A 20,076-nucleotide genomic window follows, 5' to 3' on the forward strand; every position below is an offset into this window, starting at 1 on the left:
TATTGACTATCGTAAAATCTTTTTTCCCCTTTTTAATAGGGAATGACTAGGTGTAAAGATTGCACCTTGCTAATAAAACTTGAATTTGTTTTGAGGCTTCCTCTTGCTTCATATGTTTGTCCTCCATGAACAAAAGAGGGAGTGCGATTGGAACAATGTTCTGTTTTGGAAGGTTTGAAAATTGTTTAATATTAGCATCCACAGTCATTTTCTTAAAGGCTGCATTATCTGTTTCTATTGTTGGATTCAAAAGGCTTCTTATGTAGCAGAAAGTAATTTTACAAGTATCTTTTCTGGACTTGCTGTTCATATCATGCGATAATTCCAGTTGTTCAGTAATTACCCGCACTGTATACTTTTTTAACTGTGAAAACCAGTATGCCCAATTTTGTTATAAAAGAAATACAATTATTTTAATTATGTGATAGCAGAGATATACTTGCCCAAGTTTAACTTTCTTTTCCACCTAGTTTTTTACAAGATATTCTTTAAATATAACTTGTGCAAACCAGGAGAGAGAAATGCTATTAATGTTAAAAATAAAATGTAATCCCTGTTATGCTGTCACATAGGAACTTAATGCTAGGGGTTTTTTTATTACTTTTTCCCATTGTCTGGAGTGTTTAAAGGTGTTTGTTCCTAATCCATAAGACTGAATTGTTAGGACAGGCCTGCAGTACTGTTACATTGTGCCCAGTGGAAGTATTTTCAGCAGAACTTTATTAGTATAGACAAGAGGATGATGCAGGTAGCTCTCTTTGTGAGGGTTGTTAGCCCTAGAACTTGCTCCCCAATTAAAGCTTCAGAGTTTCAAAGACTGCCTTCTCCTTAGGCTTTTTGGGAAGAAGAAAGTTAGCATAAGGCAAGGTGGCATATATTTTTACATTCAGTAATGTCCTGGATTTTTGCAACTTTCTAGAGAAATGGGTTATGACTATGTTGCCTCAGGGAAGTTGTACATAGTCATTTGTATGCAGGTGTCCTGGGAAGACATCAAAGTACTTAAGGAAGAGCATTTTCCTGCATGCATTTCCAGGTGTATTCTTGAGTTGTTCCTTTCCAAAGACTGTAGATCGTATTGGGGAGCTGCAGCTTCCCTCTGTTAGGATCCCCTTCCATTTCCTACCCTTCCCTCCTCCCCCCCCCCCCCCCAATTTATGGGGTTAAAAGTAAAAACTGTATTTGCTTTATAACTTCAGCTATGTCTGACAGAAGGATAGACTTCTATCCTTCAGATAGAAGGTTCCTGCAGATTTTGTTTATACATGTTGACACTTTCATCTTTCAGATGGAAGTTTTTTATTTTGTGGTGTTGTTTGGGTTTTTTTCCTAGCAAAGTTTTGAGATACTGAATGAAGATGATGCTTCATTTATCCTGAAAGTTACACAGACTCTTACGGATGCACTAGTGGAATATCGTCAGCAGGCTGCATCAAAAAAAGTAATTAGCATTTTGTTTTGGTTTTGTTCTACAAATCTGTTCATTCCTGTAATTATGCATTTTTATTATTATATATAGTTCAATTATACTTAACAAAAATTGCTGTGGAGCCTGTTGTGTAAGTTTTGGCCATTAAATACTTGAACTACTGTAGTAATGATAGGATAAACATAGCTTTTCTGTTGAGGGGTCTCAATACTTCAAAGGTGCCTTTTTTTTTTTTAAATAGAAGCTAAAAATCGTCTTGTTTCCTATTTCCCATGCTTTTCCTTACATATAAGTTTTTCTGCTGTTTTTGCACCTTTTCAATTCTAACTTAAGCTTTTTTCTTCTCTGCTGACCTCCCTGCCACTGTTATTCTGTATGCCGTTTCCTTTTCCAGCCTTCACTTCATTCACCATGCAATAAAACATTATTGACATGAATTTTCTTTCTTTTCCGACATTTTTTTTTGTGGTTCTACTCTTTGTACTGTTCCCTTTGAGGTATCTTTCTTCCCATGCTGTTAGAAACCCAGTTTTTCCTCCTCTCTGCTATTACTTTTGACTGACCTCTCTTGATATAGGCATAGTATGCAGGTATTCTGAGGTGTAGTTTGAGGCTGCTGTGGTTGCTGCTTGCGTTCCCTATACCTCCAGTCTATGTTCTGTTACACCATCATCTCCACAGTTTCCATGCTTGGAATGTTTTTTTAATTCAGCCCCCCATTGTCAACAGGAATGGTAGGTACTCTCCTGTTGGTACTTGCTGTAGGAAACATTATTCCTTACACCTCCCAGCGTTTCTTGGAGAACTGTCAGTACTGAAGACTTCTTATTTACCACAACAGCTAATCCTACTACTACAGCTGCTTAACAACTTCTTTATTTAAAGGCTGGATAATGCCAGATATGGTTAAATACCAGCCAAAAAGCTGGAGAGACTCACAGAAGAGACACTTCAAGAAAAAAAGTTTTTTTTTTTCTTTTTTCCCTTTTGTCTTCAAAAGCCTTTCTTAATTCAGGACTTCTTATCATAAAGTTTATTTTTGTTCCCCATATCCTATCTTCCCTCTATTGCTTTCTTTCTGCTGCAACGGCAGTACTTCTCCACAGTAAATTCCATGTCTATAGTTCTCATTAATTATTTACTGCTTTTTACTTTCTCATTAATCTTACTTCCACCTTGTTCCTGTTGGTCTTTCATATAGGGTTTTGTTGGTTTATTTGTATGGAAAGAAGGCAAAATTTGACATGTTGCAAAACAATCAAGTTCTAAGTGAAGTAACTTTGACGCTACTAGTTGTAGATTTTTTTTTTGTATTCTAAACTGTGATCTTTCAGCTGGTAAGTTTTTAACCAAGTCTTTTATTCTGAGTGTAAAAAGCTTCCTTTTTAGACCTGGCAGGTTGAGAATTAGGCTCTACAAGTATCACTTCTTGGCCTACATAGTGCTTTTTCAGGTATAGAGAGATACCATGAGCAGTGTGTGCATGGAAGTTCATTACCAGCTGTATGATTTTTTCAAAGAAATACTTGATTTTTCAGATTTGGTAGCAGAAATACTAGCCTTGTATTTGTTTTTTTTATCATTAAAAATGTTGTAGTTTGTCACTTTAAGAGGTTGTCTTGATGAAATTCTGAACACAACTTTTCTCAAACTTGTAGGACATCTTAGATACTGATTATAATGGAGAAGAAGCATTGGAACATTCCACAGAACAGTCTGACCTGACTTCAGCAGATATTAGTGACTCTGATACTGGTAATGTTAGTGTTGCAGTCTTGAATGTGCTTTAATCCTAACACTATACCTTGCATAAATTTATTTATACAAGGTTCACATCTGTTTTTTTTTTTCCTGCTTCTCTAAAAGCAGAGCTTATGAGCAGAACAAAGTCAAGATCAAGTAGCATAAATTTATAGTTTTGTGTTTTGGGGATTTTTTTTGTCCCTCCTGCCCCCATCCTCTACAAATGTTTAGGAAGGGCAGACCATTCAAAACATTCATCCTACTTAACTGGAGGATGTGGAGAAAACAATGAATTAGTTATGACTCTGACTTTCCTCTGTCCAGAGGCAACTATTTCTAAGGAGGCTTTCAAAGTTTAACTCTGGCTCCCCCCCCCGCCTCCATTTCTTTCTCTTTTTGGTGGAGAAGAGGCTTAGCACAGGTCTAGTGCCATCAGATGCTAGTGGAAACAAAATTGTTCTGTACAGGATGGAGAACTCTGTTTTAATACATGAACATGAGCTACTTGGCCTCAGTACTTCTGGTTAATTTTTTCAAAGATTCTTAGATTTCTTTGAGGTAATTTCCTTCTTGATATAAACAAATGGTTATTTTTCTCAAGCATAGGAAGTATCCTATGCTTGGAGAGGAAAAGTACCCAAAGTACTACTGCAGCTATTTTGCATTTTATTTTGTTTTGTTTTCTGTGCAGTGGCAATTTACTTTTTTTTTTTCCTTTCCCCTAGGATGCTTAGCTTTTGAACACCTCAATTAATACAATGCTAATAACAAAAATTGCAATGACCTACAATATACAAGACTCGGAACTCTTAGTTCCTTTTTGTAAGCATAATGGCAATAGCTTTCACACACCTCCCTACCCTTGTTTGTCCAGGATTTTCTGTATATGGAAAGCATTCCTGATTCTCAGTTGTATGAAATTGTAGCAAAGTAAGTTGTGAACCTTACCAGCAATGCTGCTGCGCCAGACTGGAAGTGCTTGATTTGAAAAGTCCTATTAAGGGAAATAAGTAGTGAAGACACTTCAGAATCTTGTCTTACTGAAAAACAGTATTTCTCTTCTTTAAGACTATTCAAGCAGCCGATCAGCTAAGCAGTCCTTATCAGTAAATGAGGAAGATGAACCCCAAAACTTTTCAACTGGCTCTTCGGAAACAGTGTATGAGAACATCACCACTGAATTTTTGAACAGTGTGAGAAATATGAATGTTGAGGAAGTTACTGCTACTCTACACAAAATAGCAGCAGCAAATCCAGCTTTCAGAGGTAAACAAACACACATACATAAAAATAGACATAATTTTGTTAGCTCTGTGAAATACTAAGGACTATATAGCTCCAAGAACTTTGAGGTATTAAGGAGGGCTGAAGAGACTTTTTTTTTTCCCCTTTAACTATTGCAGGATCCAGTTTAGGAATGGTCATTCAAAATGGCTGCCTTCCCAAGAAGGTGTTGTTAATTGCTGAATTTCTTTTAACATTCTTTTCTCATTTGTGCATAGGAACCTTTACATGGTGAGAGATAGTAAACTAAAATCAAGCGTATTTATTTTAGAAAAAAGGAGCACGTTTTGTCTGTGATGTAACTGGTGAAACACTGGTTTTGGGAATGCCAACAGCAAAGAAATTTTTACTTACTGATTCCTGAAGGAACTGTACTTGCACAGTAACACAGAAATAATAATGAATGGGAAACAAGTAGTCTTTCTTTTGCTTACAAGTTTTTAACAAGTTTCAGCTACTAAACCGTCCATGTCTCCAGTCGATCGTTGCCCTTTTTTCAGAAGCTTCCTTGGTACATTTCTAAGCTTCTTACCCTTTGTAAGTGTGTTTAGGATTGTCAGGATGAAAAAAGAACACTGAAGATGAGTACATTGTAGAGAAGCTTAAGATAGTCTTTCCTTGAGTGCTCACTGGCGAAAAAACTAGAGAGAGGCTGCAGTCTGTGCCATAACCTCTCCTTGGGCACGTGTGTGCACATGCTTGCCAATGACTCAGCAGAGTATCTGTTTGGCATTGGAAGTTTGGGAACAAATTGACAACATAAAACCATGAAAGCAGTGAATTGTTATAACTCTTCCTGAATATCACCTAGGGAACTCCAGAACAAAATAGTTAAGTTACTGATAGTAGTGGTTCCTCCCATAAAGCTTTCTTTGGAACCTGAAAATTTGTGGGTGGCAAATGTGGTTCTTGTTTATGTGTCTCTTAGGGTTTTGTTGTGTGTTGAACACAGCTGCCTGCTCACTGCCCCTCACCACCCCCAGCAGCTGGACAGGGAGGAGAATAGCAAGAACAAAAGTGAAAAAACTCATGTGTCACGATAGACAGCTTAGTAAGTGAAGGGAAGGGGTGGGAGGGAACAAGTGCTGCAAAGACAATTGCTCAGTGCTTCCCACCAGCAGACTAATGCCCGGCCAGCCTCTGAGCAACAGAGTAACTCTGACCAACTTCACCTTGGAAGCCAACCCCACCCCCTAGCCTCCCAAGTTTTTACTCCTGAGCACGATGTATGGAATATCTCTTTGGCTGGTTTGGATCAGTAGTCCCAGCTGCAGCTCCCTTCCCCCGCCCAATCACTGTGAGGGTGCAGTGTGGGAAAAAGAGAAAGCCTTGAGGCTGTGCAAGGACCGTTTGGCAACAGCCAAAACACTGGTATGTTATCAGCTCTGTTTTGGCCACAAACGCAAAACACAGCCTGCTGTGAAGAAAGTTAACTCCATCCCAGCCAAAACTAGTACAGAATTCCAGGCAGTCTTTGAAACTGCCAGCTTCTGTTGGTCAGGTTAATATAAACTGTTTAGAAAAACAAGGTAGGAAATAGTGGACACGTGGAAAAATATGACCTGCTTAGAGTGGCTGGGGGTGGAATGAATATGGCTTTTGTGGTAAGAAATCCTTCCTTACAGACTTTCTGGAGTTGTCTGAAAGGGATCAGCAGGATAAAGGTGATGTAGTTCGTAGAGTCTCTTCGGAATTCCAAGAAGCTTTTGATAGGTACCCTCATCAGAGGCTTTTAAGGGAGCTAACTGGCTGTGGGAAAAGAGGGAATTCCTTGCATTGTTTAAATAACAAAGAGATAGCAAATGGGCAATTACTTTTCACAATGAAAGGAGGTTCCAGTAGAGAACTGTGGGCCTGTGCTTAAGACTGTTTAGTATCTTCACAAGTGACCCGGAAAAAGGGATGACAAAACTTTGTTAAATTCAAAACAGTTAAAAGTGTTCATTGACTGTCAAATTGCAAAAGCTCCTCATCAGATCAGCGGAAATACTGCCTTAGCAGTCAGAAGAATATGTCAAATACAAGGAATTAAAGAAAGAGTGGAAAGCAAGATGGGAGTCATCATTTTGCTATTGCGCATATGCTTTGCCTGTATCTGGCATAGGGCATATATTTCTGTTTCCCTTATTTCAGATAAGGGACTTTATTGCTGCAAAAGGTTTAGAGGAGGCAAAAAAATCTGGGAATATCTTCCATATAAGAAGCAATAGAAAGCTAGGGCTCTTTTTGGCCTGGGAAAGAGATGACTGAGATATTATAACAGATATGTAAAACCATGAGTGGATGGAGATGACAGACAGGGTTCTATTATTTCCTTTCTCTTTTTGATCCATAAACTGAGAGTAGTGTGGGAGTCCAACTTCAAAATGGATGAAAAGAGATGGTTCTTCGCATAGTAGGTGGATGATATATGGAACTCCTAGCAAAAGGATACCATAGATACAAAAATATTACATGGGTCCTTGTCTTCGGTGTCTGGGGCAGACTGGGCAAGTGTTTGGAAGAAGGCTACTGAAAAGTTTGCCGTGTCAGACTTGGAGAGTCTCCTGAGCTGAAGATGATCTGAGTCGGGGAGAACATTCTATTCTCATACCCCACCAAGCATAAGGCATGCTTGCCCTGCTCTTACTCTTCCATTAGCATTTGGTTGTGGATGCTGAATGTTTATTATTACCACGTAAGCAGACCCTGTGTTTCTTTGACTTCTTCTCTCCCCCTCCTAAAGTCATGGGCATTAGCTTCATCAAAGCCACATGGCCTTCTTGCTTGTGTTCAGAAGAGGGCACTTCGGCTTATTGTTACAGTGATAAAACCAAAGACTTCTGGTCATGCCTTCCTGATGATCAGCTGCAGGTCTTTGAAAGTCGGGGACAGAGTAGAGGGGCAAGACAGACCCTTCAGCTGAACCAGTACAGCTGTTGGTAGCAATACACAGAGTTTCCAGGCACATTTGGATCGTTAACAGTTATGGTATTTTTCATTTAATCAGAAAAGATCTAAACTCAAGTCAGCGTCTAAATGTTTCAGTATAACTTGTGCTTTTAAGTGTATTTTATCATCAACCCATTTATTTTATCTTTTCACTTGTTTGTTTGTTCGCCTTTAACTAAGGAATTGATATTCCGAATGTTATAAGGATCCTGACTGAAAGTGGAACTCTGAGAAGATCGAGCGATGGCAGCACACAGTGACATGGTAGTTAATAGAGTTACTATAGCAATGCTTACTTTCTGTAAGTTTGAGATTGTTGTTTTTCTTAATATGAACTCATTGTAGCTGGTTTTGCTATGTTCAAATTTTGTACAGTGTTATTTTAATTAAATTAATAACTTGTTTTTGAGATTCATGTTATTTATTTCTCCATATAGCTGAAATTTCTATATTTGTGGAAAGGTTGTAATGCTCATGCTCCTTCTTCCCATGTTAAAACATACTTTTAAAACAGGTAACTTGTTTTTCTAAATATCTTTAAATATTGTATATTGACAGTCTGATCTTATTGTCAGTCCTTTTTTTACAAAGAGTTACCAACAGAGTGAACTGCTGCAGTCAGCAGTGTAAACTCATCCTACAACAAATACTAGAAGTTATTCCTTGTGTCTCCTGGGCCTGACTCAAAAGCTATTGTAATCAAAAATCCGTTCCGCTGTAAGGATTACAAGTAGGTTTCCACACGTTTTTAAGTAAAGATTAAAAATGTCAGTGCTGTCAGTATAGTTCTGAGCTGAGAAGTTCCTGGATTATAGGCAATCTAGGGAGCCAAGGTGGTTGGAAGGTTTAGCAAAGTCAGCAGAGGTTGGCTGTGCCTGCAAATGCAGGGCTGTGTCCAAGAGATCAGCCGGCCTGCGATTAAGAGGCACTAATGTGGTAGCGAGAGTATCTTTTGTTTTCTCCAGTCCCACCAGTGTGCGAATTAAATGAAAGCTGGCTCATGCTGCCCTTCAGTTCAGGCTCTTTTAACGTGAACTTCCTTCCAACTAAAGTAGTAGTGGCTTTGACCAAATGTAAAGGTCTAATGGCTACTACTTGTGTCAGATGATGAAAAATGTTTTGGATGGTTACAAATTAGCATGCTTGGAAAAAAAAATTAAAATTGTGTAATTAAGATTTGCTTCCTGCTTACGATGTTGGGTAGCATTCAGTGGCTCTAATTAAAGCTCTTCAGCTTTGCGGCCAAATGCTGGTGTAACGTAGACATGCTGGGACCAGATGGTAAATGAACCTTTTAATGTTAACTTACTTTTTTTTTTTTTGAGATCTGGTTGGAATTGAGAATCCTTATCCTGACTGTTTCACATCTTCATATCACGGAACACAAGGCAACGTAAAAATAAGGTAACAAAGAAAGCAGCCACAGAATCAGTTAGTTTTGTTCTATGAACAGACACAGGAATGAAAACAGTTCAGTGACAGTTAAATGGAAACAACACTGCTTTAAAGAAATTGCAAAGAATTTCTGGAATGCCTCTAAACATGTTCTTGTCAGAAGCAGAGATGGGAACCAAAACTCTTACAGCTCATTTACTCTATAATACGGATGATGTTAATGACTGCTTAATGAAGATGAGCGCGATCAGTAAAAACATTTTTTAGTTGATACGAAATTCTGAATTCTGTGCCTGTAATACAGAAAATAAAAATAGAACCATCTGTTTGTTTGTTTTTGAAGTGCAGAACATTCTGTTAATTAAAATAATAAGAACAGAATTTTCAGCTGTTGTAAATGGCCATCTCTGGGACAGCTTCTCTCTCTTACCGTGGAATCATTCCTAGTGGAAATAAAAGGAAATTGAAATTACTTGGATTCAAGTATGGTTTTTTTTTCCCTTGGGTGCCGGAGGAGCATGCTGAAAATAGAAAGACCCCTGAATCTACAGCACATTGATACAAAATAAATGGTGTGCTGCAGGGTGCTGCTGTACCTCTCAAAGGCGGCTGAGAAAACTCAGCTGCACAAAAATCCTGAAGTGTATGCTTCCGGAAATGCTTTGTGAAAGAATGTCTAACGCAGCCTGTTCGCTTATACAATTATCTTCCCCTTTGTGTTTTTTTTTGTTTGTTTGTTTGTTTTGTTTTGTTTTCTGGTGCAAAGAGATGGTGCAAAAGAATTGCATTATTTTGTTCTTGTATCTGCCTGTGTTTTGTGGTGGCTTGGTATATTCTGACGCTAATGGAAAACCATATGGTTGTTCCAAAACAGGTTTTAAGGGTAATATTTCACTTGTGCCAGAATTTTAAAGTAAGAAAGAAAGGCATTCTCTTTCCTAATGGTCCTTAAATGATGTTGCTGGCTGTACTTAATATTATACATTTTAATTGTTTCTCACAGTAACAGCAAGGCAGACATCTGGGGTAACCAGAGAATTAATAGAACTGAAACTTAAGCAAGAGCAAAAAAAAAAATAAACCAAGAGATAATCGGGTTTTCTTTAGCTTTACCTTAGTTTTTACACATTTTACTCAGAGACCAGAGGGCTTCGGGGAAGTAATCTCCAGCAAAAAAATGCAGAACCTGTACTCCTCTTAGGAGGCAGAAAGTGGAAGGGTTTCCACAGGTGACCTCATAGGAAATGAAAAGTTCTGAATGTGCAACAGGTGGCTTACCCTCTGGGGTAAATTGCGATGGCTGTTCTAGGCAGGCACGGAAACATCCTCCTTTTGTTTTGCTTCCTGTGCTGTGTCCTTCTGGGTTAGGAATTCATTACCCCATTCGAAGTAGCAAGTCCCGTCTGCTGAATTTAGGTATTGGTGTACAAAATTGTATGATGTGCCTGAACGTCTGTTACTGCCTGTGAAACCTGAAGCATTGACGCTGACTTGGCATTGCCTTCACTGACATTGCATCTTGTAAATGTTCTCCGAGTCTATAAACACAAAGCCTAGTGTTTGCTATTATTAATGCATTCTTGCTGGGGGAAATGAGGTACAAATCAAGGGCTGCAGGAGCTGGGCTTAAAGAAAGCATGAAAGCAAAACTGTTGCTTATTACAACAAAGAAGCCTGAGCCAAGAGTCAAAGATGCCGATTCCGGTAATTAAAGTGTGATGGGATGCAGACATCTTAACGCAGCTGAACTTTCAGCAGTCATGTGTCCCATCTCAGTTTAATTGCAGCACGGCGCGATTCCTTCAGCAACGTGACTGAGCGCCTCTCCTGGCTGAGGCATTACAGTCGGGTACCCCAAGGACCTGGGGGTTGCTACAGAGGGGTGCGGCCGCCCAGCTGCAAAAGCGGCTCCTCGTGGCAAGGAGCTTTGTCAGGCTGCGAAGCGGGAAACGTGTCTCTGAGTGTCTTACGATGGTAACTCACGAAAGGTGTAAGAAGAAAACTCCCGAGGTTGTCCTGGCCCACCTGTTCACGACGGGCCTGCTCACTAGGTGTGTAAGAAAGGACCGTCACCTGCGTTCCTCTGTTCACCGGTTTGCTTTGCCAGCAAACGCCTCTTAACACGAATTTACCAGGAAAAGGGAAAACCTCCTGCAATCTGCCACCAGGCCAGCGCCCGGGCGGGCGCCTCCTCGCGGGAACGACAAGCATCTCTGCGCTGTGCCCCCGGAGCTGGGACCACCCGCCCGCACCCCTCGTCCCGCCGCCGGGGCTGCCGGCGCGGTGCCGACCTCGCCGCCGCGCTAGGGGGCGCCAGCGACCGGGCCCCGGCGGAGCGGGAAGGAAGGGCGCTCCTTCTCGCGGAGGAGGGTTGGGGGGGCGCTCTTTGGTCGCAGCCGCTCACGTGGGCGGCCGTTTCCGGGCAGGCTCTCGGGGGCGGAAGGGGGCTCGCGCTGCCGCGTGGTTGGTGAGTGGCCGGCGCGGCGCGCGCAGGGCTTGGCGGTACTCGTTGCCGCGCGGGAGAAAGAGGAGGAGGAGGGATAGGAAGAGGAAGAGGCGCCCGGCCTGGCCTTGGCCTTGCCCTGCCCTAACGGCCGCCTTTTGTGTGACCCGCCCCCTTCCGCACGCTCCTGCGCAGGGCGGCGGGAAAGCGTGAGGAGAACCGCGGGCGTGCCGCCACCGGGAAACCGGTGGCATCCCCTTCCCTCCTCACCGGGCCGCGGGCGTCCTCCGCCACTCCCTCATCTCCCCGCCCCGGTGTCGCGGCACCGCCGCTCCCTCAGCCGCTTCTCCTGCCCCGCCGGCCGCTAGCGGAGCCCCGGCTCTTCCCCCGGGGCGGCGGCGGGGGCTGTCGGCAGCCGAACTCGCGGCCTCCCCGCCGGGAGCCCCGGCACCCGGTCGGGCACTAACGCGCTTTATTTAAACGCCTCGTAGAGCGACGTGAGCGGAGCGGCTACTCGGGAAGGAGGCGGAAGATGTCCCGGGACGGTGAGGAGGGGCGCCTAACGGCCTAGACCTGCGGGAAGAGCCGCCGCCCCTGCTCCGGCAGCGCCTTGGCTCGGGGGTACGGCCTCTGCGGCGTGGCGCCGGGTTTTGGGGGAACCGGGGTGCACTGTCCGCCGCGAGGAGTTGGTTGCACTGAGGATTGCCGTTTGCTAGCGGGGAGCTCGCCCGGGTGGAAATCTTCTATCAGGCGAGAGGAGTCAGGGCGTGTACCTTGCCTTCTGGTTTCTCAGGATTTTCTTGATTTGCTTGAACTTGTAAATACGCTGGTAGCAAGATTCCCTGAGGGTGCTGCCTCAAAACTGCAAGGGAGGAAATGACAGGTGAAACGGCTGCTTGTTTTTTGTCCCATGCTTGTTTCCTGAAGCCTGATGTGAAGATGGCTGAGTGACTCTTCAGGTTGCTTCTGAAAAGTGCTGCGTACAGCTTTACGTTAGAGGAAGTCAGTATTGATTTGAGGTTGTTTTACTTTTTGACATTATAAAACTATTAGTGTAGGAATTGTTAGGTGCACTTAGCTCAGTCCTGCTGGAGGAGGGCCAGCTGAAAATAGGGTTGAAGTCAGAAGGCAGACAGTAGTTTCAGCAAGAAGTTTCAATAAAATATTTACATAACTTCATAAGCTGTATACGGTTTTGCTTAACATCTTACTAGGTAGATACTGTGGTATTTTCATGCTTTGGTTTTGCAACCGTTTTATCTCTGATTTAGCATGGTACTTCTGAATTGGAAATAGTTAGGTTTAGACTTCCAGTATTTTTTTTCCAGAATACGTGGTGCAGGGTAAACTGTGCTGCTTTGTTTTAGTAGGAGAAAGTATATTTTATAATCCTTTTCCTTTAAAGGAACTTAATGGACTTTGTTCAGGTGTGCATGCACCTATATTGTAAAGTTTTTGGTGCTTACTGGAAGCTCAACATTTCATCTCATAGAGTGAGACTTCCTAAATATCTCCACTAAAGCAAGCTTTGTAAGTGGAAGTAACATTCTTGTCAAAAGCTTCTAGCTGTTTCTGTATGTCTTACAATCAAGTAGTGAAAATCTTGTTGCAGTTCTTTCCTCAAAGATACATATGGTAAAAATCAAAAACTTACAAAGCTATAGGTGTTATACTTGGATGCTAAAGGGCCTTTTTATTTCAGCACCAAACCCCAAGTTTTTTTAAAATCTTTTCAGTTGATAGGTTACTTATGCTAAATTTACACCTCCGTTAAAGTGATCTTGCAGACAGCTGTTTGAAGCTAGCATGTGAAAAGCAGAAATTTAGTAGTCAAATGTTTGTATAATCCGTTGTTTAAATTGTTTTAAAAGAATGGAAAATGACAATTGGATGTAAAACATTCCTTAATGATTGTCCTGATGATGTAATGCAGCACAGGTTTACAGTTTGAAATCCATTGGGAAAATCAGCTGTAGAATTATGTTTTCTAGAGTGAATGGTGTTCATATCCACCATAAAAGAATCATTGTTGGGATATTTTGTTTAGAAATTTCTAGGTTTATTCAGCTGTATTGTTTTTTTTTTTTTAGTTAGCTTGTTGTCTAAAGTTTGAATGTTGTGTTCACAACTTCTTTGTAGAGTTTAGGTATTAAGAACATGAAAACTTAGTTACCCAAAGAGTAGTTTGAAAGAGAGAAAAACCCAAAGTTTTTGGACATGACAGCATGGACTTTATGCTGCCTACAGTGAGATCTGGAAGTATGTTGATTTCCAGCTCTATAAATTATCTGCTATTATTAGAAAGTTGTGAGATGTTAAACCTCAACATCATAATGGCTTTGTGCTTGCCTCCCCCTTCGCCCTTTTAAATTTCTACAACCACTTCTTGGAGTCATCAGCCCATGCATTCGTGGTCTTAATTAACTGAAATCTAGGCGCAATTTGTATGTGATGTTGAGTATTGTGGCATCAGCTTCTGGAGTCTTGTTATGAATGAATTTAGAAGTAGAGATATTGAGGGAAGGCAGATAAAAAAAAAGGAGCCTGTGGTGTAGTGTTTAGTTTGGGGCTTTTTTTGGTGGGGTGGGGGTGGTTGGCTTTTTTTTCCAATCTGGTAGGATTAAGAGTACTTTTATCAGTACAGATATATCAAAGCCAAAAGGTCATTCAGAAACTGAAATGTGGGTTTTAGTTTGTTTTGGTTATTGTATGTCTAGTCTAGAATGACTGTAGCCTTCTAGGTATAGCTACTCATACTACCTTATTTCTTATGCCTTATTAAATATGGCTTGGTATTTCAGACTCTTTTTACTTTATATGTGCCCATTTAACCTAATTTTTTCGTGGTTCTAGGTAAAATTTTTAGATGCACTGACTGGACTTCTCAGTGTGTAGTGGAAGTTTTCTTAGATTCTTGGATGCTGCTGCTATCAGCAGAGGCCTGATTAAGCCCATGATTCTACCTGTGCAGACTGTATGATATTAATGATTGAGTTGGTAAAAAATGCACAAAATAAATGAAACAGTTCAGTGAGCTCTTTTGGCTTGACACATGGGTCATCTACATAGAAAGCTGCTTTACTGGCAGGAAGTTTTTAAAACAAAACAAAACCAACAACTTCATCTGATAAAGCAGTGAAAGATGCAGATACTTAAGTCATCTTTTTCAGTAAACTAATTCTCAGAGCAAAGACAGCCAAAGGAGCAGCAGAATGTTTTCCAAATACTAGAACAGCAGCTCTGCTGTATCAGTCTGCATGTCTGTTTAGGCTAGCATCTTGTCTTAAGAGCAGACAGTAGTTTATGCATAGGAAAAGGCATAAAACCAGTAGCCTTCGTTAGGAAGTTGGTGCTCTTTGGTGAAAGATGTATTTGTAGTGTATTTAATAAAATTAAAATTCTGAATATCTTTTTGCAGAGAATCAGGATGACTAAAAAAAGGAAACATCAAGAAGATTTCCAGAAAGTGAAATTAAGAGTTGGGAAAAAAAAGCCTAAACTAGAGAATGCAACTGATACTACCTTCAGAACAAAGGCCATACAAATTCCTGAGCAGCTTAAAGAAGATGGAGTGCTTCCTACGCAGAATAGAAAACTTAACATAAAGGTATACTGTGACATTACATTCTGAAATGACAGAAGAATTCTTGTCATTTATCTAGGTTTACTATGTTTGCTAGAGTTTAGGAAAAAAATTTTTTAAGAAGCGCCAAACTTAAAAAAACCCAGCAGAGTATCCGAATACAGCCTCTCTGTCCTTGACAATAAGCTGAGCCATGAATTTGATAAATTGCTGGACCAGCATATAACCCAAGGGAAGGGTTTTATCATTGCAAAAACTAAAGTTGCACACTGATTTAAGTATCTAGGATTAACATTTGGTTTTTGGATGTCTTGGATTGTAACTTGAGGACAGGGTTTTAAGAAATAAACTTCCTGAGATGCTGTTTTTAAAAAATCTTGTATTTCTTTGGGTGGCGGTTCTGCTTTCCTTCCTTTGAGTCATCTTCTATCTCTTGCAGCTCTCTGCATAAACTGAAGAAAGCTGTTGAGACTGAGATTTCATAATTCTACTTTTGAGAACAAGTGTGAGAGGACTTATTTTTGGTCATCCCCTTGTTAAGTCAGTAGGGTTGTGCATAAACTTAAGAATGAGGATTATCTAATTACCTGCAGGACAAGTCCTGGTATCTTGCTTTTCCTGTCTTTGAATTTTGGTGATTTGTTCATTGTTATGCTTTCAACTAATATTATATTTGTTCTGAACATATTACACTGCTTTGAACAGCAGTGTATCATGAGAACAGATGCTGTACTTTTGAGTGTTTCAGAAAAGTGTGCTGGAAATAGGTGGGGAAGTTGAAAGAGCTTAAAGTAGTAATGATAGCAAGTATATATGTTTCTTTCCTTTTAGGATCTGCTTTCACAGATGCATCACTATAGTCCTGGGGTTAAGCATAATGCACTTCTTGGGCTCAAAGATCTCCTGTCTCAGTATCCATTTGTAATTGATGCACACCTTTCAAATATAATAAGTGAGGTGGCAGCTGTGTTTACAGACAAAGATTCTGGTGTCAGAGGAGCAGCTGTTCACCTGCTGCAATTCTTGGCTTCAAAAATAAGAGCAGAACAGATTGCACCGTTTTTTCCTTTGGTAAGTGCCCATCTCTCCAGTGCCATGACTCATATCAGTGAGGGGATTCAGGAAGATTCATTGAAAGTCTTGGACGTTTTATTGGAAGCATACCCAGCTCTTCTCACAGACCGCAGCAGTATATTGTTGAAGAATTTTGTAGAGCTTATTTCTCACCAGCAACTGTCAAAAAGACTGAAAAGCAGAGAGAAGCTTTCCTGGATGCTCTCTGTTAACCCAAATCGCAGAATAACTTCTCAGCAGTGGAGGCTGAATGTACTTACCAGGCTCAAGAAGTTTCTCCAAGCGGTGGTAGATGGATCCAGTGAAATAGAGGATGAAGGGCTTCAAGAACAAAAGGATAGCCCTCATTCTGTGAGGAACCCAGTATGTATAAGTTGGAAGGTCCATGCAAATAATCAGCAACATATACAGCTGTTTGAAAATGGTGGCTTACGACCAAAGATCAACTCATCATTTAGGCTGAGGTGAGAAAAAGTTAACTAATTTGGGAATTAATGTCAACTGTGTGATCACAATGTTAAACTGGTTTGTTGCTGTTGAAGACGACTTAATTTTTATTGTGGGATTGTCCCTTAGCCATATCTTAGGGCATTTAGTGTAACGTGCAGTCTTATTGCAGTGACTTGAAAATACAGAAATACTGGGCAGATAACTGTGCTGTCATGAACTCTCCTGCTCTCAAATAAAAGCTTTATTTTATGCTATTCATAATAATTTTGGGAGACCAACTCTAGCATTTTTTTTTTGAATACGTGTTGATGGCTACAGGTTGTTGCAGGATATCAAATAGGCCTGGGAGCAAGCAGGCAAATTTCTGTACGTTAAAAGTAAGCTTATTTCTTATACTGTGATAATGAATTTTACGGAAATTTTGTGCTTTTACCTTCAAGAGTCATAAGATTAGGAATCTCTTTTCCTTGAATATAGCTCCTCTTAAAAAGGACAGCATAATGAGATATGTCTGGCTGTATGAAGTTCTGCTGAGTTTCCAATTCTAGATATTTTTAACCATTTCACTGGTTTGTATCTTCACTATGGATAAAAGGTGTCACGTCTGAGACATGTTGATGAATATGGAAGAAAGCGTAGTGTGCTTAGTCACAGAAAATTTTTTGTGTGGTTTTTTTTTGTTTTAGTAGTACTCCAAATAGTTGTGAGCTAAAGTTAAGGGAGAAATAACTAACCATCTTTATTTCTCTCCCTCCTTTCTGGTTCACCCACTTCTCAAACTAGAGGGGAACCTCCCACTCCACTTTATGGTGTACCTTTAAGCCTTGGCACCCTCATGTACATGCATTACTGTAGGTCTTGCATACCTGCCTGTAGGAGACCTGGAATGACAGCTTGAAAAATGGGAACTGTTTAGCTGTTACGCAGCACTTCTTATCCATAGATACCAAGGTGGTTTGAAGAGAATTCACAGTCCTTATTTTACTGCTGGGGGAGACTGAATAAGGGGTATAAAGCAGTTACAACAAATTTGTGTAGATCAGTGGCAGAAAAGGGTGTAAAACCCACTGCCTAATCCATTGCTATGTGTGTCTTGTATCTTTGAGTGAATGAAGTCCAGAAGAAGGTGTTCTTACCACAGGTTTTGGCCTGAATTACCAGGTGTTTTCCATCTCTGTTGTGGAGACACACAAATGACCATTCCATTCCCACTCTCCTAGGCTTCCTCTCAGTAGGTAGCATGTTACTTGTGGTAGGTATGGGAAGTTTATATTAAGCTAAGCAAAATGTGCAGCTTATTCTCATAGAAGTGGTTGTTAACATAGCATAAGGGTTCAGTTGTGATCAACAATATCTGCTGCAGGTAAAACTTTAGCTGGAAGCTAGACCAGTGAAGTCCACTTGAGGTAGAGGGAAGGGTTCCATGCTGAGCACAAAACAGTCCAATGGGCTTCATCTCTGCAGTCAGAAGCATACAATTGTGGATGACCATATATCAGAGGATTCTTTTATTGTGCCCTGAATGATATGCAGTGTGTGATATACCATACCCTGTAATAGCTGAAGATGCATTGTATCCAAGCTCTAGGAAAATAAACTTTACATCTGGTGTCACCTGAATTGGATTCCTCTTTTCTGAGGAGCTAGATTTTGGTGAAACATCGTGATCCAGTAGTGGTTATAAATAATTTCAAAAAGGCATCTGCAAGCACAAGGAGGAGCCAGAAGAATAGAAGGAAACATTGCTAGAATCTAAGGCGAGATTGGCAAAGCAAGCTGATGGCAGCAGAACAGAAGAATGGAAAGAGAAGGGGCATCTGCAGAAGGTACTAAAATGTTCTCATTTTATTGCATTTGTGCATACTTTTGGTATATTCATTTTGCACAAAGGGCTAGCATAGCTTGTTTTAGTGGATGTTTGTGAAATTATAGGAGTGTTAAGTTACTGTGGTGGCTTTTGTATTTGCCACTGAAATCTTTTCTGGTAATTTGAAGATGTTTAATTCTGTCTCTTCCGATCCCAGCTGTGGCCTTTTACAGGTATTCCCAGGCCTCTGCTGTGGCCATCACTGCAAGGACAGAAATTACCTCTAATAAGAGGTGCAAAACATCTGTAATGCTCCTTGAGTACTTCCAAATTCTCAGTGTGTGTGTTTTTGTTTAACTAAGTTAATGCACAAAATAGTCAAGTTCTAACTATAGATAATGAGTTGACCAAACCATAAGTAGCCAATTGTGGTGTGTTTGTGTTGGTGGCCTCATCACTAATAGTGCACATAAGTTTCAGCTTTGTTCTTTGAAAAGTAGGCTTCCACTTATCACTAATAATATGATAAATTTCTAAAGTTCCTGTATGTTTTCAATCTTGCAAGTTCATCGAGTAGGGGTGGCACCTCATTGATAACCTAGTGATTATAGAAATGGATTTCTCAGAATCAGTTTGCAGCATTAATGTTTAGTAAAATAGATTCTGAGCTTGGAGTGCGGTCTGGTTCAACAATGCAAATATTAAGACTTTATTATTATTTTCTACTGTGTGTGAATTACAGATTACAGTGAATTAGGAGATTATTAGAATATATCCTCTGCTTTATGTGCTGACTGTGCTGCTTTTTACATCACACTCATTTCAGATGTGAAAAAGTGGGAAGCCTTTACAACTTAAATGTGGTGATGCCGAGGTGCGTGATCTTTTTTCGCACTGGAAGTGATGCTGAAGAGAAATGCTAGACCTTCTGTTGCTGCTGAGAAGCTGCAGAAAAAAGTGGAGAAGACTTGAGACATCAAAATGGAAGACAAAGCATAGTGAATACACACGTATATGGTGTGACCTGTACATCAAATAGAAATGGAAAATACGGTTCACTCTGTGTACTGAGTGTTTCTTTGCTGCAGTTAGCAGCACACAAAAAGGAGGACAATAATGTGCCTTAGACTCTGAGCCATAAAAACTTACTAACTTCTGATGACTTTTCCTATCTTAAGCAGCAGAAAGTTGATTCCTTATTTTGTCTTTTATACTTCCATTACTTCCTTTTCCTGAATTTCTGTTGTCCTCTTACTGTCAAATGGCAGATCTGTTACACAGTTTTGATTGTTTTATAAAAATGTCACTTTAAAGGAAAATGACAGCTTAAGGGGTGCGCAAATATTTTGCAGCTCTCCTCAGTAGTATTTCTTACCGATACGAAGGTAGTATGCTTTGTAGTGCCATTAAAGAATAGTGATAACAGATCTTTGACAAAAAGATTAGTGCTTCAACTGACGTAAAATCTTCCCAGTTCTAGTGAACCTGTATTGCTAAGGATATTGCGCTACTCAAATGCATACTGGACAGATTATAGTAGTATTTTGTAATCATCTGGCAATCAAGATTTTATTTACCCCTTCTGTTTTTAATCTTGAATATTTGGAGGCCTTATCTTAAGAGATAGGGGCTTTTTTTGCAGGGGTACATGAAAGCTATGCTAAGTATTCTTGCTTAAATACTTTTGGCAGCTGTGTGGAGTATCCCTTTTGGCATGGATTTTTTCTTTTTCCATCCCTTGTTTCATAAAAGTACTGAAATAGTTGGGGGTGTGTGTGTGATACTTTTGTAGGAATCTTCAGGTGTGTTTTGCCAGCTTCTTGGGTTTCATGTGCTGTTCACTGTTTAATTGGGAGATTTTTGTGTTCCAGGAATAGATCGCTTGAATTGCAGAGCTCTGCTGTAATATCAGGTATTATTTTCAGAGAAATTATTAA

General features: G+C 40.3%; 2 protein-coding genes across 10 annotated transcripts in view; both read left to right on the top strand.

Annotated features, from left to right (window-relative positions):
* LOC142053210 (uncharacterized) overlaps positions 1 to 9,254 on the top strand; it is a 25,246-nt gene extending 15,992 nt beyond the window's left edge. For 3 of the 9 annotated variants that reach the window (XM_075084507.1, XM_075084506.1, XM_075084508.1), the window contains exons 14-18: positions 1,334 to 1,441; positions 3,088 to 3,184; positions 4,241 to 4,438; positions 7,568 to 7,688; positions 8,713 to 9,254. In XM_075084507.1, the coding sequence (XP_074940608.1) occupies positions 1,334 to 1,441; positions 3,088 to 3,184; positions 4,241 to 4,438; positions 7,568 to 7,647 (483 nt within the window). In that variant the 3' untranslated portion in view covers positions 7,648 to 7,688; positions 8,713 to 9,254. Of the gene's footprint in view, positions 1 to 1,333; positions 1,442 to 3,087; positions 3,185 to 4,240; positions 4,439 to 7,567 lie in introns of all 9 variants that reach the window. The other 6 variants (XM_075084505.1, XM_075084502.1, XM_075084503.1 and 3 more) reach the window with 2 other exon arrangements.
* A 1,905-nt stretch (positions 9,255 to 11,159) lies between these two features.
* The window catches only part of TEX10 (testis expressed 10), a 60,115-nt gene continuing 51,198 nt past the window's right edge, over positions 11,160 to 20,076 (top strand). Inside the window, exons 1-4 of the mRNA XM_075084520.1 lie at positions 11,160 to 11,249; positions 11,717 to 11,846; positions 14,644 to 14,832; positions 15,640 to 16,346. Of these exons, the coding sequence (XP_074940621.1) occupies positions 14,653 to 14,832; positions 15,640 to 16,346 (887 nt within the window). The 5' untranslated portion in view covers positions 11,160 to 11,249; positions 11,717 to 11,846; positions 14,644 to 14,652. The remainder of the gene's footprint in view (positions 11,250 to 11,716; positions 11,847 to 14,643; positions 14,833 to 15,639; positions 16,347 to 20,076) is intronic.

Source organism: Phalacrocorax aristotelis, chromosome 2 (genome assembly GCF_949628215.1).
Source record: "Phalacrocorax aristotelis chromosome 2, bGulAri2.1, whole genome shotgun sequence".
Taxonomy (NCBI): domain Eukaryota; kingdom Metazoa; phylum Chordata; class Aves; order Suliformes; family Phalacrocoracidae; genus Phalacrocorax; species Phalacrocorax aristotelis.